At 39.5% G+C, this 15,969-nt stretch overlaps 1 protein-coding gene across 1 annotated transcript in view; it reads left to right on the top strand.

Moving 5' to 3' along the window:
• Positions 1–15,969, top strand: part of atf6 (activating transcription factor 6) — a 43,558-nt gene that overhangs the window by 11,850 nt on the left and 15,739 nt on the right. Inside the window, exons 8-14 of the mRNA XM_084723036.1 lie at positions 5,871–6,056; positions 6,223–6,314; positions 8,438–8,581; positions 10,465–10,560; positions 12,225–12,327; positions 13,044–13,117; positions 14,897–15,008. Coding sequence (XP_084579162.1) covers positions 5,871–6,056; positions 6,223–6,314; positions 8,438–8,581; positions 10,465–10,560; positions 12,225–12,327; positions 13,044–13,117; positions 14,897–15,008 — 807 coding nt within the window. The remainder of the gene's footprint in view (positions 1–5,870; positions 6,057–6,222; positions 6,315–8,437; positions 8,582–10,464; positions 10,561–12,224; positions 12,328–13,043; positions 13,118–14,896; positions 15,009–15,969) is intronic.

The raw sequence follows: 15,969 nt of genomic DNA, 5'->3' as shown, positions 1-15,969 counted from the left end.
ATGTAATTTGGAGTTGTTTCTATTGCCCACCGAGTAGCTCATGAGCTGCGTCATGCTGTGTGAGTGTGTGTGCTCGTAGCGTTCGGACCTGCAGCTGCAGCTGTGTTCACTTTATAACCTCACTGTGGTTTGGCTGCAGCACAGTGGTGGACCGGGGGGGTGGAAAATGCCTGTTAAAGATGGCATGCTAGTGCCAGGTGTTACTGCATGATGTATCTGCAGTATTAGTGTGTGTGTGTGTGTGTGTGCGTGCGTGTGTGCACCACTGTTCATGTTGTTTTGGGCTATAGGTAACCTATATAAGCCTGGGTGTTGAACGGCTGCTAACGATTACATGCTTGAGACAGGTGTTGTGCAGGACGAAGCATTTGCGACAGCTGTAAACAGCCATCAGGGATTGGGTCACTGTAATGTAATGAGCTCCTACACAACCGGGGGATTTAGTGTGTGTGTGTGTGTGTGTGTGTGTGTGTGTGTGTGTGTGTGTGTGTGTGTGTGTGTGTGTGTGTGTGTGTGTGTGTGTGTGTGTTCTACACTGGAAAACAGTCCAGCCTGGAATTGCAGGCTTCAACAAATCCTCCCATCAGTAGGATTGGAGGATTTACAGGAGAGGACCCCAGGATACATGGTGTGATGCAGAATGGGAAGGGGTCCCCACCCTCCAACACAGAAGACAATACTTCCATGTCTTTAATTTTCTTTTGCATGAGTGTGCAGTTTCCAAATCTGAGTGCATAGTTGAGAGAAAATTTGATCTACAAGGGAGTTTGATTAAAACCATGTCAGCTCTCTGAAATAGGACATCAGGTTTTTCAAGATTCTTATCTGTTGACTCACAATTTTGCCTGATTTTTCAACACTCATACAAGGAGAAAGCTATGATAGATGCTAAGGGTGTAACGTTGTATCTTATTGTTTAATACAAGACTCTTGATTTGAACTATTGAACATATGTTGCATTGAAAATCTGTTGAACATTTGAGCTTCCTGGACTTCGAGCTCATGTTTATTGTCACCACATCTGGTTGTTTTTTGTCATGATGTAAAAAAGCTGCTTGTGTGTAATATTATGCAGGGAGACTACTGTGAGTACATCACACAAAACTCCATTGTTTCATACTTGTTTCCCTGCTGTAATGTATTTAATGGAAGTGTGAATTTTGTGATTCATGACATCTCTAAAAACATTTCCACTAACTGTCGCCTAAGTAGCACAGTGCAATACAGCCACAAGACACAAGTTAACTGGAACAATGTGCTGTCTTTACTTTTGCTTTGTACCTACATTTTTAACCCCAGGCACTTCCTGCAGCCTCAGTTAAGAGCTGTAAATCTAGGAAAATCAAGGGCCTAAAAAGGTAAATGCAGCACAAAATGGCTCCTTGAAAGAATTCAGCATCACAGGTTGACAGTTATTTCACCTGTGGAATGCACGCCACAGTTATAAGTGTTTATGAGCTACCCTAAAATCAGGACACATTTTCACCTGACCTTGTTAAACTCCCCTCCCATTTGGATAGGTTAATGGTTCCTCACACACTTCCTCCTGGATGCTGACTCTACAGCAGTGTGACAGTTGGAGGCGTGCAGGGATCTGTTAGCTTGACTTGTGTTTTTTTTTCTCTCTTCACCTGCAGTCATCCATTGAAGAGTTGTTGAGTTCAGCAACATTACACATGAGGATGTGCTTTAGTGCCAACATCCATAAGCATCATAGCACATTATCTTGTGTAATTTTGTGATTATGCTATGTTTATCAACAAAATAAAATATATAATCAAAATAGATTCTTAATGTGGGGGAATTCTCTCTCAAAAGTAAAACATTTTTTGGCGATGTGGTCTTCATTCCCCCGGAAACATCATCAGAACTCCTATGCAATGAAACACCAGCAAGTAGGCTGACCCTTATTGACGACCAGCATCAGAGACAATTTCTTGTCCTTGTTGAGTCAGCAGCCGACTTGAGTTAATGTTGATGGTTTCTAGGGATCGTGAAATTTTGCAAACTAAATAAATGTCACGCTACTCAGCTACTGTCAGCTACTACATCCGTGAACTTCAGACGTATTTTTAAGCTATTGATGCCATGTAACTGACTCACTGGAGTGTAGCTGGTGGAGGATGCCAGAGCGTCTAGTACAATCATGGCTGAACAGAGTTTCCATGGGATCCAAAGATTTCCAATAGAGTTTTGTGAGGCTAACAAAATAATCTGCTTCAGTCCATATGTGTTGTTGTTGTTTAATCTTTCAAAACCATGTTCACTGCAAACTATTTCCTCTACAGCTTGCCTCATACAAGAGAGGCATGCACCTAACAGGGCGTTCTTGCAGCAACAGCACCATAAATTATATTCATTAAATAAAGTTTATTTAATTATTATATAAATGTAACTTTGCCAGTTCAAAGAAATGATGTGATTTATTTTCATGATTTAAAATGTTTTAAAAACATCCCCACTCTGGGCGTAGTAATGTTTTTAGTCATGACATTGTCCAGCTCAGATTGCTCAGTCTGAAATACCAATATAACAGAAATTCTCTCTTTCAGCAGCATCCTGCAACATGCAGCTGGACACTGTGCAGCCCTGCTTATGGGCACCTTGGAAGTTTTGTTTTTTTTTTTCTTTCCCCCGTTGCCTTTCCCATCAACACTTCAGATAGTTTGAGTTTGAACTGGCGGGCACATTTTCATCCATTCAAGTGAGGTTAATTGAGAAGTGCCACTCTGCCATTTTGTTGCCCCCTGCCCCACATTTTTTCCCCCCTCCGCCTGATTTTGGTGGTGATGTGAAGTTCCCCCTGCTCTCCACTCCCTGGTAACTGCTTACTTGCAGCGTTCCCAGGCTCGGGCTAGTGGCACAGCTCCCAGATCTGGGCTGGGAGACAGAGGGGTTTCTCAGGAGACAGAACACAAATACAGGGATCCAAATAACTTAATCACCAGCGGGGCTATTAGGTCCAGGATCTTAGGGGCTTACCCTGGTGTTTGTGTTTGGAGAAGGGCAGTAGAGGGGTAGCTGGGGACTGGATGGTCAATGAAGGTGTTTGGATAGTCACCACAGCCATGGGTCGTGTTAATTTGGGATAGGTCATGTTAAGATATGTGCTATTTGGGGTTGCGTGCAGAACTTTGTTTTTTCGGTTCCCATCTTGCTGACTTGAGTGGAAGGAATCCCATTGGTTATCCTTACTGGAAAGAAGCTGCAATGCTGCCCATACTTATTTATTTATTCACTTATGTTGTGTTTATTTTTCCATTTGTATTTTCATGTTTTTTGTTTTTGCTCACCTTTTCGGGGATTCAGACAGTCAGATTTGTCATAAAGCTTTGAATAGGGCTTCAACTAATCATTATTATCATTATCAATTAATCTGCTGTTTTTTTTTCACAATCAATCAATTAATTGTTTTCTCCATAAACACACAGTGATATACAGGCAGTGATGGAGCCAATAGAAGAAATATCCATGGCAATAGAAAATAGGAAATATATACTTAAGGAGTATTCATACATTTAAAAAAAAAACTATTGGAAAGATATGGTGTTACAGGGTTAGCACACTCACGAATAAGTAATTGTAATAGGTAACAGTGTGTCCAAATGACTAATAACAAATCTGATTTGCTGAGGGTCACGTGTTGGGGCCCACAAGGATCAGTGCTGGGTCCAAAGTTATTTATATTGTACATAAATTATATTTTGCCAAGTTGCTATAAGTTTGTGTTGTTTCCTGATTATACAAATTTATTTTGTTTTGGTAAAGATGTGAAACAGCTTTTTGATACAGTAGAAAATTAATTAAAAACGTTATGGTTTGTTAATAAGTTGCCATTAAGTTTAAAAATAATTTAAAATATATACTGTTTTATGAAAAATAGGACAAATTTTGGGAAAAGTACTGATTATCTATTTACTTACAAATTAACTAACCAACCTTAACCCTGAGTAGGTTAAATCCAAATTACAGCGATTAAGACTGACTGAACTGAACTTGTTTTTTTGTTTTTTTTTTACACCCAGACCTATAACATATATAGTGCCTCTGTGTTTATGTGTCTCAGATGTGAACCCATTTCTCAAAGCGTGACACACTCCGTAAACACGTCGTTCTTCACATATAGAACAGAGGCATCTAAAGTGACCTCTGGACCTCTCAGAGGATGTCAGTGTAAATATTTTCAAGCAGAAGCTCGATCGGGTGCACTTAAGGGCTCTCTGTGGCAACGTCAAAGCCATGATTTGTTGCAGAAGTGTCATTAACCTCGCAACACATCTTGAACATGTTTATTTATTATTCTATCACGTAGTAAACTGGAACATCAGCAGTGGCTGAGGTGTTCTCCCAGTGAGAGCAACAAAGTCGACCCTGGCTTTTATGTCAGTGCCCCTTTCCCCTCTTCCGTTTACTTTCTCACTGTGTCGTCTGTCTTTTTACGGGTGGTTTCTCTCTCTCATACCAGTGTCCTCCTTTCTAAACTTCCTCTGCCATTTCACATTTCTTCTTCTAAGGAGCTCCTCAGTATTTATCAATGTAGTACTTACATCCTGACTATGATTGAGTGGGTTTGTGCAAAAATTGCAATAAACATGGGTCAGCAGCATACATAATTATAAGATTGATTGTAATATGTTGCTCCACATGTTTGAGTGTGAGTCTGTCAGGTTTTTCCAATGAATTCCTCAGACCAGGGCTGTCAAATGTGCCAACAGTCCAATCCGGTGCACTGGATGACTTTGCAAAATGTAAAGAATTTCAGAGCAGTCATTAATTCTGGACCAGAAAATAGTTTTTGCAAAAAGACAATGAATAGTTAATGTGGTCTTTTGAAAGGTATTGAAAATTGTCCAAAATATTGTTGATTAGCAGCTTTAGTACAAAATAGTATGTATCAGATGTCTTATTTAACAGCATTTTATTAAAGAAAATGCAGCTGTATGTTGTACATGTATAGAAAAAAAGCACACAAGGTATTTTCAGTTTTAACAGGCTTTCTTCCCAGCCAGTAATTATATGAAAAGTAAATTACACAACTGCGTATTAGAATATTGGTGAAACCTTGATCCAAACTTTGATTTGTAAATGGTTTGTAAGGCAGGGGATAACATCACTTTCTTCCCCATTAACCTCCACTTAAGTCAGCGTTGATACAGCATTATTACACAGGAGTGGAAATGTATTGAAAATTAAAGCAGTTTCCAGATCTTGACAAGCTGTTTGATTTCTAAAGAAGTAAAATATTTTATTGGTCACTTCCTAAAAAGGTAACTCTTTTGTGTATTTGTAGATCCATTGTGATCTGTATATTGTAATAAATAATGACATTGGACTGACTGAAAGTGGAAAAACTGACACATTGGTGAAACTGCACTTATTCTCCTAAAACATCTCAGGCTGTTTGCCATCCATTTTGAGAATGGTTGGTTTTGTTACTTGTGAACGTTTTGCTTCTTATCACTAAAAAAGGGAAAAATTTGAAAGTGTTGTTATTTATAGGTTATTATGCAACAGTTTTACTGGTCTGGCCCACTTGAGATCAAATGGTGGCCTATTAACTAAAATTAGCTTGACACCTCTGCCCCAGACACTTATTTGGATGTTTTCACAGAGATTGATTGCTCATGTGAATAAAACTCTATTTTTAACCATGATATCACACTAGTGAGAGCAGCCTATGATCCACAACCAACAGGTGGCCCAAGGAGACGTTTTATTACATTGTCATAATAACCACCTCTCTTTCCTGTTTTGATAGGTGTTGAGTGGACACATCCACATGTGATGAAAGGTCTGACTTGAACAAATAATAATGTATGTCAGAATGTTTTTCTTATGTCTCTGTTTTCTTTGTTGCCTTCTCACTCCAGTCAAAGATGTCCCAGAGGCAACAGCGCATGATAAAGAACCGCGAGTCGGCGTCCCTGTCACGGAAAAAGAAGAAAGAGTATCTGCTCTCACTGGAAGCTCGCCTGAAAGTGGCATTATCAGAGAATGAGGCGCTCAAGTGTGAGAATGGCAACCTCAAGAGACAGCTGGAGGGCCTGCTGAGTGAGGTGAGAGGCTAGAAGCCACAGCTCTGCTAATATGTCCACACAGCATGTGCACAATAACAAATGTGGAGAAATTTCCTCAGCAGGTCATGAGAGTGGTCATTCATGCGCAAGTCATATCTGTGATTTGTAGTTTGTAATTTAACATGAAGTCTTTCTTCTCCTGCAGAACACAGTGCTAAATGCCAAGGCCCCCAAGAGGAGAGCTGTGTGTCTTATGGTGGTGTTGGTGTTCCTTATGCTTAATGTTGGACCAATGAGGTGAGACTATATGTGTGTGTCTGTATGTGTTTAAGTGTCCACACAGCACTTGATTTAGTGTCTAAACACAAAAGAACACTGCTAATGGCAAATACTGTAGATCAAGATGCGGGAAACTCTGGTAACTGCAGCATGTTGTGGATGCACAAGACTTTGATTAGTCGGGGAAAGCGAATGGGAAGCCCCATGACTCATTGTGGGAATTACGCCTGTCATGTAAGACATTGCACAAAAATGTTTATTGAAAACAGTGCAGAACATTTCCCATTGAAGCAGTATGTCCAGACAAACCTACTTCATCCATATTTCAGTTGACATACTTAATGAAGACATTTGCCTAAAAATTTACAGCTGACAAATTGAAAAATAATTGTCTCACAGTCACACGCACACTTACACACAGTTACCATTAGAGGGGAACAGGAGATCTTAGGGGGAGGTAGCAGGTCAACAGTCTGTGCTATTTATTAAAAATATTGGAAATTGCCCAGATACCCCGTTATTGTCCATATAGCTAGAAAAGCCATACATCATCATATGAGTGCCTTGGTCACTAGTTTGTGAGGTCAAGTTTAAAAAATCTCAGTACAGCAAAATGGCTGTTATGGGTACTAACATCATCTAACATGAATGCTACTGGTCTCATTGAATCCACAGGAGTCTCAGCTTTCCAATCAGTCCCAATTTATGCAATTTCAATACTGTATGGGGTCCCACGTATGCAGAAATATTCAAATAGAATACGTAGTTTTTGACCCAATCAAGTGGTCATATCTGCAAACATAAGATTTGTAGGTCCCCATAGAGCCCATTTCCATTTAGATATCTTGAGGTGAGAGGCCAAGAGACCCCTTAGAATGGCCATGACAGGTTTTCCTTTACTAAAAATTAGTCTAACTTTGGAGCATTATTTAACCTTCTTCCCAGCAAGCTGTGGTTGGAAGTGGAACCAGTGGATTTCTTCAGTATGGCTTTACACTGAGCCTGCTACAGCTTCTGAAAGAGAGTAATGTTGGCTGGACGTGTGGGTGCATTAAAGAGGTTAAACCTTTCAGCAAAATCACCTGAAAATAGTAATTTTGAGGTATAATCCAAAATAATGTAGTCTAGCCATGCTCATACTGTAAAAGTCCAGTCTTATCCTGAGTGAAACTGATGAAACCGACGACTAATAGTTTATCCCTGCCAAGTGGCTCTTGTGCGTATGTTTCTTTCCTCTGTTGTTGTTGCCAGAGTTTATAGGACTTTATGACTAATGGATGAATATGTCTCTGATGAGTTGGGAGGAAAGTAAACATTTACCACTTGCTAATGTAAAATAAAATCATTTCAGGCTACATAAGTATAAAACATTTGTTTATGGGAGTTTTTCTTATCTGTGCTTGTAATATTAACAGTGGTGACAAATTAAAATGAGTTATGTAAAACTACACTGGGGACAGAGCGCTGATTCCACCCATCTTACCAGATGGAGAGATTGTGTAATTCCACAAGCTCACAGTCCACCTCCAACTGTTGTGATGAAGCCTCTGTTCTCATGTTATAAAAATGTTTGTTTTCTCCCGGGATAAACTTTTCTCCACGAGGATGTGAGCATCTATTCGTTGGACGTGTTGGCTTTGAAAATTTCTGTGCTGGGAATGTGCTCTTTCAGTTGTTCTCTGGAGCTTAAACATGAAAAACGTTTCTCGAGAGACATAAATGAGTTTGCTTTTGCCGACTTGAGTGGTATTCACATAAGTCTGTGTGTGTGTCTGTACCTGTGCTTGCATCTGTGTGTTTTGTGTCAGGGCTCTCCTTTGGAATGTGAAATATGCCGCTTTTGAGGTCAGATCCCTTTGAAATGAAAATGCCACCCAGTGTAGTAATACCGTTGAAAGAGACTGTGTGTATTTTTGCTTGTGTGTGTGCCCCGGTGTGCTTTGGGTTATGCAGCCCGAGATCAGAGTTCAGATTTTGCTTGTGGCTAAAAAACGAAAAAGCCCTCCTGTGCGCAGGATGTGGGCCACCTGGAATTCGGCGGTCATTTCAGCCCAATTCTTCTTTTCAGTTTGATTCCTGAATGTCCTGATTTTACCTCACCTGTCTTCCTTCTTCACCTCACCTGTCTTCTGTCTCATCAGTCTGTTTCAGGGCAGCTCCAAGCAGGACATTTATTCCACGCATCACAGCGGCAGACACCTGTTGGATTTCTCCTCAAAGGCAGAATCTGAGGCCATGATGGCTGCCGATCCCCTCGGCGGTGGCCCCTCTGAGACTGCTGACAGGTAATGAGCTCAACCCGCCTTCAACACCTTTCACAACACAACACCATGTAAGCGGACCAGGATGCACCTGTGCCTGGGCTCATTACAGCACATGTAAACATGTGTGCCAGTCGGTTACCTACTCTGTCCAAACGTCTACCTTTCAAATGCCTGAAGGCCCCTGGCTAGCTGACCAGCAGTTGTGCTTTGAGTAACAAGGTAGGAAATTGGGGTCAGGCCTTGTATGACATCCAGCTTTATATTGCCAGTAACAGTTTATTTTTCTAAGAAGTATATATTTTCTTTCTTTTTTTAAAATGCACTAGAGACCTAGCAGGCTCATTTGTAAATTGCATAAATAACATTCTTGTTTGGTACATTACCTGCACCCCACGTCCTGAAAGTGATGTTTTGCAAGGTGGTCAGAGTGTCTAACGTCTGCATGGCATTGCCAGCCTGTGTTTTGTCAGATCTCTGTGTAGGGTACATTACATGTTAATGCAAACCATTCAGCTGCAGTATCAGGTTTCCCCACCAGCATTAAACCACCGCGGGCAGGAAGGAACACATTAGCCTTTACAAAAGGGGTGACAGCACCAAGCGCAGCAGAGGGGAGGATGACGGGGGAGATATGCAACCTAATCTTGGGGTCCCACTGAACAGGAAGGTGTGTGTGTGCGTGAAGGTTAATATGGGCCCCTCAGTTAGTTATGATCGGGTCTCTCCAGGCTGACATGTTGTCTCGCCGAACCATTTCCAGAGCATTTGGAGACTGGAATGCGAGGCGTAGTCGATGTGTTGGCTCTGATCAGGGAGGCCTTATAGTGGCAGTCGTTTTGGTAACAAACCCTCTGTAGGTGGTCACTGACCGTAGACAGTCTGCATCATCACTTCAACCAACATAATTATTCATTCACTGAGGTCTAACAGCTAATTAATTAATTAATGTCTGAGGAGGAAAGTCAAGTCATGGACTGCAGTGTGCCGCTAATCCATAATGTATGTAAACCCAACTTATGGTAACAACTGGGCTCGGTTGGGCTGTTGTTTTTGTCTGGATGTAGCCCTCAGAGTGGTAATGCTCAGTTCTCTGTAGCATGTTTGGTTGCACTATATTTAATAGTACACCAATAAGAGTAAGTAACAATCCATACTTTGTCAGTTAGATAAAAACTAAAAATAATATGTCCTTTATTGGACATTATTTGACCTTTTATTAATCCGTAATAAGACTTTATTAGAGTGTAGCTGGGGACACATCAGAACAGAACCGTACTGTAAACCATAGTGAAATCACATATCTGGCTGATATTGGCTAATACTGTCTAATACTGTCTAATCAGTAATACAGTTATTTCTAGTTTTTGTCTTATTTGGTATAAAGTATGGCTTGTTACGTCTTATTAGTGTCCAGCTGCATGTTTTATATTCCTGGGCAGAATTGAAAGCAGCATGTGGACAAATTGTATCAGAATCTCTGCACCTCCTGTCTCAGAGTTTCTGTCTCAGCGACTGAAGCTCTGCCACCTCTGCACATGTCAAGTATCAAGACTGATTACTAATGAGTTTTATTGATTTACAAAGAAATTCAACAGGGATATAACTGTTCCCACATTGAAGCCGTGCTGGTTTCTTTTTTTTTTTCTTTTTTTCTTTTTTTCTTTTTTGATGCTGTTCAGTTTTGCCTCCCGTCACTCATCCACTCTGGGTGTTTCACTGCCATCAGAGGGCAAGCAGCCATGTTGGCTCGCATTTTGCATTCAAAGCATTTTCCCAACATGTGGAATACATTTTTAACAGATATTTATTATGAAATTCTTACAGTGATTTGAGAGCATCTGAGCAGTCTTATAAAGTTATCGGTTTTGTCTTTATCACCCTCTGCTTTGTCCTCTGTGTTTTAGCTCTGAGGATAAGGCCCTGATGGTGGTGAAGGATCCCATCTTCCTCAGACCACCTCCCCCCTGCCAGCCTCCTGTTAACAGGACCAAGTGCTTAGAGTAAGTTATGATCTCTTTAAAGGGCTGGTTTGGATTCTTTTTTTTTTAATTGGTGAAAGAAAGTGATGCATACAAATACAGAGGAAATACAGTACATACAGATACAGAGAAAAGCACAGAGTAGTTGCCTAAGATGACATGGGTGGGAGTACAGTGGTAAAGATCAACTGTAGGGTGTGTGTGTGTGTGTGTATGTGTGCGTGTATGTGTGCGTGTGTGTGAGTGTGTGTGCTGTTTGTATGAGAGGGTGTGATCCAGAGTCTAGTGATGTGACACATTGATGGGATATATAAGGAAAAAATAATAAATATATAATATTTTAAATAATTACTAATTATTATTATTACTATACAATCATAATAATAATCATGGCAAGCTGGCAACAGATGAGTCTATATTGTTGATGATGGGTGCGTAAGAGGTTGAATGCTTCTTTTTGATTGAGGACAGGCAAAAAAGGGTAGTGTGGAAAGTTGGTGTAGGAGTTAAGTGATTAGGGTATGAATAAATTGGTTCCAGATGGTATCAAAATCAGCTGTTTGTTTATTGATTTAGGCAGTTTAATTTTCCAAATGTAGTAGGGCTGCACAATAAATCGAAAAATTATTGAAATCACAATATGGCCAAGTGCAACATCCAAATCGCAGAACCAGACACTAATCACACTTTTTTGAAAAAGGAAAACTGTTTGCAAAAACTGCATTGTAATGAGATATTACAGTCCTGCAAGACACAAGCAAATGTCACATTATTGTGATTTTAATCATTTTTCAGTAAATATGAAAATTTTAATACAAAAACGGTCATTCCCACAAATCATATCTCATATCGTAATCGCAATTTCAGTCAAAATAATCACAATATGACTATTTTACCAAATCGTGCGGCCCTGATATGTAGTCAATTAGTAAATTTTTTCCAGAGTGTGATATTGATTTTGTTCCTTGATTACCAGTTCATGAGGATAGTTTTCTTGCCAATGATTAGGGTTATTGAAAGTATTCTATTAGATGTGTTGTTTAGGTTGGTGTTGGATGTGTCTTGTAGTAGGCAGAGTGAGGGGGATAGCGGGATGTAGGACTAGTTTGTATTATTTTAAGTGGGGTTGTGTGAGATCAGTGTTTTACCTATAGTCATGTAGTCACACCTCCAGTTTAGAAAAGCGGAGAGGTGCAGAAGTTAATTAATGTACTGCTGTGAACAGGGTCTGCAGCAAAACATATTTTAGCCACCTAAATAGATAAATATCAGTTTAAGTGAAGAATATTTAACTTACAGATTTATATTTAGAATCTATTGAGAACTTTACCTTTAACCTTTGCCAATGGAAAACTGCTCTTATATAAGCCAAATACCACTTTTTCCAAAGCAACCAGACTCCATCAGCAAAACTGTTCATTTTACGTTGCAGAAATGGGACTTGCTGGTTTACTGCTGCCTTGACCTGTTAGTTTGTTTGTGTTATTGTGTGACTTTGGTGTTTTTTAAAGATTAGTCTGGATTCACCAAAGTGACTGACTGTGGATAAGTACCTCATACTACCCCACTTCAAAAAAACTGAACTATCCCTTTAATGTATGGCCTAATTTCCCCCTTTTGCATAAGACCACGAGAACTTAGCTAAAATGTAAAAAAACAAAAGGCTAATGCACTTTGATTGGCAGGTTGGCCCATGAGCTGAGGGGTTGGGTCCACCGTCATGAAGTGCAGCAGACCAAATCCAGGCGCATGAATAACAGCAATCACAAACCCACCAGGACCATTCTGGTAAGTCACATGTCGGCATGTATTGCAAAACAGGAAAACCAATCTAATGGGCCAAGCAAAAATTAACACATTGTTCAGTGTTTGCAATGCAGCTCACAAACAAACACAAAATTTCACTTGTATTTTTAGCTCATTACTTTGAGCATAAAGGGGTTGTCTGGCAGAGCAAAGCCTCTCTTTCACCACTGTTTCACCTCCCCTCACACCTTCCCCTTTTTCTGCCTCTCATTTCTCTTTATTGGGCTGAGTTTAATCCGGCAGCCCCTGAGAAAGTAAACACAACACTTAGAGGGGAGCTGTAGGATTAGTGCCCCCTGCTCCTTTTTTCCATCATTTTTTTCCAGATTTGTCACAGTAGGTCTAATCCAGTCTGCGCTGCCCAGTTTGTATATACCCATTCTTCATTTTAGTGTAAATACAAATCTAGATGTGTTTATTTCTCACCTGTGTTAAGCTGTTTTAGCACCACAGACACACATAAGTCATCCCAGTATTTTAACATGTGAATCTTTACAGTGCTGATTATAGTAAATTGTAGGACTGTAATAAGTGTGCTGTTATGTATGTTTTGAAATGATGGTCAATTATAATGTTGTGAATGCAGTCTATATTTATGTGTTAGACAGTGTTACCAGGAGTTGATCCTCCCTAATGGTTAGTTGAAGCGAATATAAAGAGATTACAGCTAATCCTCCCTCATTTTTTTTTCTCTACAGAAAACGGAGAATAAGGAGGCTGAGAGCGCCCGTCAGATTGTGACCGTCCAATACACAGAAACTTCAGAGGAAAAGTGAGTAAAGGCCCGTTGCAACATATCTGTGTCACATTCACACAAGTAAATCGTTCCTCAGGTTTCAGTTTGTTTCTTACAAACAAATCCCATTTGATTTTAAAGCTGCATTGAGCATTTTATGACAGCTTTGTAGATTTCAGAACAAATACACAGTCACAACTACTTGTGTGGTAAACCAACTCTGTGTTGTAAACTAAAACAGTGAGCTGTAATCTGTTTAGAACTGCAGACTGGAGTGTTTATTGTCAGCAGGGTCTGCAAAAATAGGTCATGTAAAGCAACTGTAGACATAACAAACTTTTATGTTTCGTTGTTTAAAAGTCACATTTGTCCAAAATGTGTCTTAAAATGAAACTGTAAAGGGAAATAACATTTCTGCTTCTGTTTCCACATTTTTGGCATTTGCCCGCCTTTCAGATTTTACAATCTGACCGATTTATGATATAGTGATTTTAAAGCGTGACCTTTGCACACTGCTGTAGAGGTTTGGCGGTCAATAAGAGTCTTTTCTGCTGGACTACACCATTTATCAGACAGATGGAGTGAATAGTTTTTTGGCCACCTATAGTTTTTTTTTTTTTCCCTGGTTGTAAGTCTATGAAATGTCCAAATCTACATGTCAAAAGAGGAAAAATCTGTTTCAGCAGTTAACCTATGCAGGGCTGCGAGGTGGAGAGAAAAAAAAAAAATCTAATTTTGAGTATGACATCTTGTAGCCAGGACCCAGAAGGATTGCAAATTGACCTTCCCAGGAGTTTAATTCTAATTTTCAGCCTCATGTCTGACTGTCCCGCTGTATACATTTTGTTTAGAACCAATTAATGTAGACCTTGTCAGTCTGTCAATGCAAAGTGGACTACTGTAGAGCTGAAACTAATGATTATTTTAATTGTTATTAATCTTCAGACTATTTTTGATTAATTGTTTGGTTACAAAGCAGAAAATAGTGAAAAATGTCCATCAAAATATCACTAAATATTTTATTTTTTTCTCACGAACAGTCTAAAGCCAGAGGAGAACCAGTAATAATGTAATGTAATAATGAAGAACAAGGAAACAGCACATTCTCATATTGAAGAATCTAGAACCAATTAATTTTGTCATTTCTGCTTAAAAATGATCCAATATATTAAAACGGATAGATCACAATAGTGGCAGATGATTAATTGCCTTTTGGTTGAACTAACTGGTCAATCCACCGACAGATGCAGCTCTAGATAACTGAGATGCCACCAGTGACTGTGTACTTCATTGTAATAGGATGATTTTGATGATTCTTATGATTTGATGATCTTACTCCAAAAAAATTTAAAATGTAGCACATCTCATGTCAAAAAGGACAAAATACTTACATTTCACTTATGTACTTGGTTAACACCACAAATATTACTATCTTGTTGACTTGAGATGTGCTTGCCTTTTTCTTTCGCCTGTTTGTTTTTGTTCACTGGATTTTGGGTTTAAAATTCCATTGTTGAAGTGCTCCTTTTCCAAATACAGGGTGTCTGTGTAGGGTTAAATGGACAGACATATCAAATAATATTAGTGTTTTGATAAAAATCTGATATTGAAGATTTTATCTGCATGAAACTTCTCATATTTAGTACAGTTCTCTCATGCAAAACATTTATTATCAGCGCTCGTTAAGTGGCGTTACATGTCAGTTTTACATTTCACACCGATATCAACTGAATCTGTCTTTTTCCCCAGTTTTGATAATTTGTTTTTTTCAGTGTTCCTTATATTTGTTGCTAACCTTTTGTTTTTTATCAACAGGAATCCTAGCAGTGAGCTTCAGGTTTACTACGCACCTCATCACACCTACAGTGACTTCTTTGATGAGATCAATCGTCGGGGCGACACGTTCTATGTGGTGTCTTTCCGCAGGGTAAGTTTCAACGTGCCTGGTCCTGCTCACTGACGTGAGAGGAGAAATGGGTGCTGGCTTTTACACGATATCTGACACAGTGTTTAACATGATCACATGCAGTAAAATTAGAAGAAATCTAAATGGAAGTTTTTATGGCTCAACACTTATTTTACTACATTTGAGTCTAAAATTTCCGTCTCCCAAATTGACCTTAAAAAGCGACAAATTAATTATGAGACTTACGAGACTTATGAATCATAAATTAGGTGTAATAGGTCTGTTCCTCAACAGAGAGGTTTGATTTGAAAGAACAGTGGAGGGTGGGGGAGGGGATGACATACACATGCCCAAGGGTGTAACTTCCCCTTTCCAATTCAGTTTCCTTGGTCCATTTACAATCATCAAGCCCATGTTTGAGATTTTTAGGCATGACCATATGTCACTGTTAATCTGCTCGCTCTTTATTCATCTGACCATTTTTCCACATTTGAGACTCTGAACCTGGTTCTAATTTTCCTTCTTGATATGATTAATCTTGGACATCATATGCAGAGAGTTTTTCCTTTCTTTTCAAATATATACTCACATCCCTTCATTCTCGAGTGCTAACCAAACAAACAAAAAGAAAACAAACTTGCTGCAGGGGAACCTTTTTCCTTTGAGTTCTAGCCATTATAGTTTTTGTGTCATTATTATAAGGAGCTGCTGATCTGTCTTCGTCAGCTGTGCCAAATAACACACATTTACTTACTCCGAAAAGAAGACATTATTTCTTACCAAAAACATATTTGGTCACTGTTCCAAGTAGCTGAGAGAAGCTCATTTGACACTTGGCACCTCTGGATACTCTGGGTGATGTTAAGCCCTTAAATCCTTTTGGATTACTCAGTGGGGCGGGAGTTTTGAAGCATGTGGTCAAAGATCAAGACCTCTTGTCACCAAGCGAGTCACAAAGGTTTGGCTCTGAGTTGGCATGGTG

Source organism: Lutjanus erythropterus, chromosome 7, assembly GCF_056507025.1.
Source record: "Lutjanus erythropterus isolate fLutEry1 chromosome 7, fLutEry1.hap2, whole genome shotgun sequence".
Classification (NCBI taxonomy): Eukaryota; Metazoa; Chordata; class Actinopteri; order Lutjaniformes; family Lutjanidae; genus Lutjanus; species Lutjanus erythropterus.
Note: the sequence above shows the minus strand (reverse complement) of the source record. Positions and strands in the feature narration are given on the sequence as shown.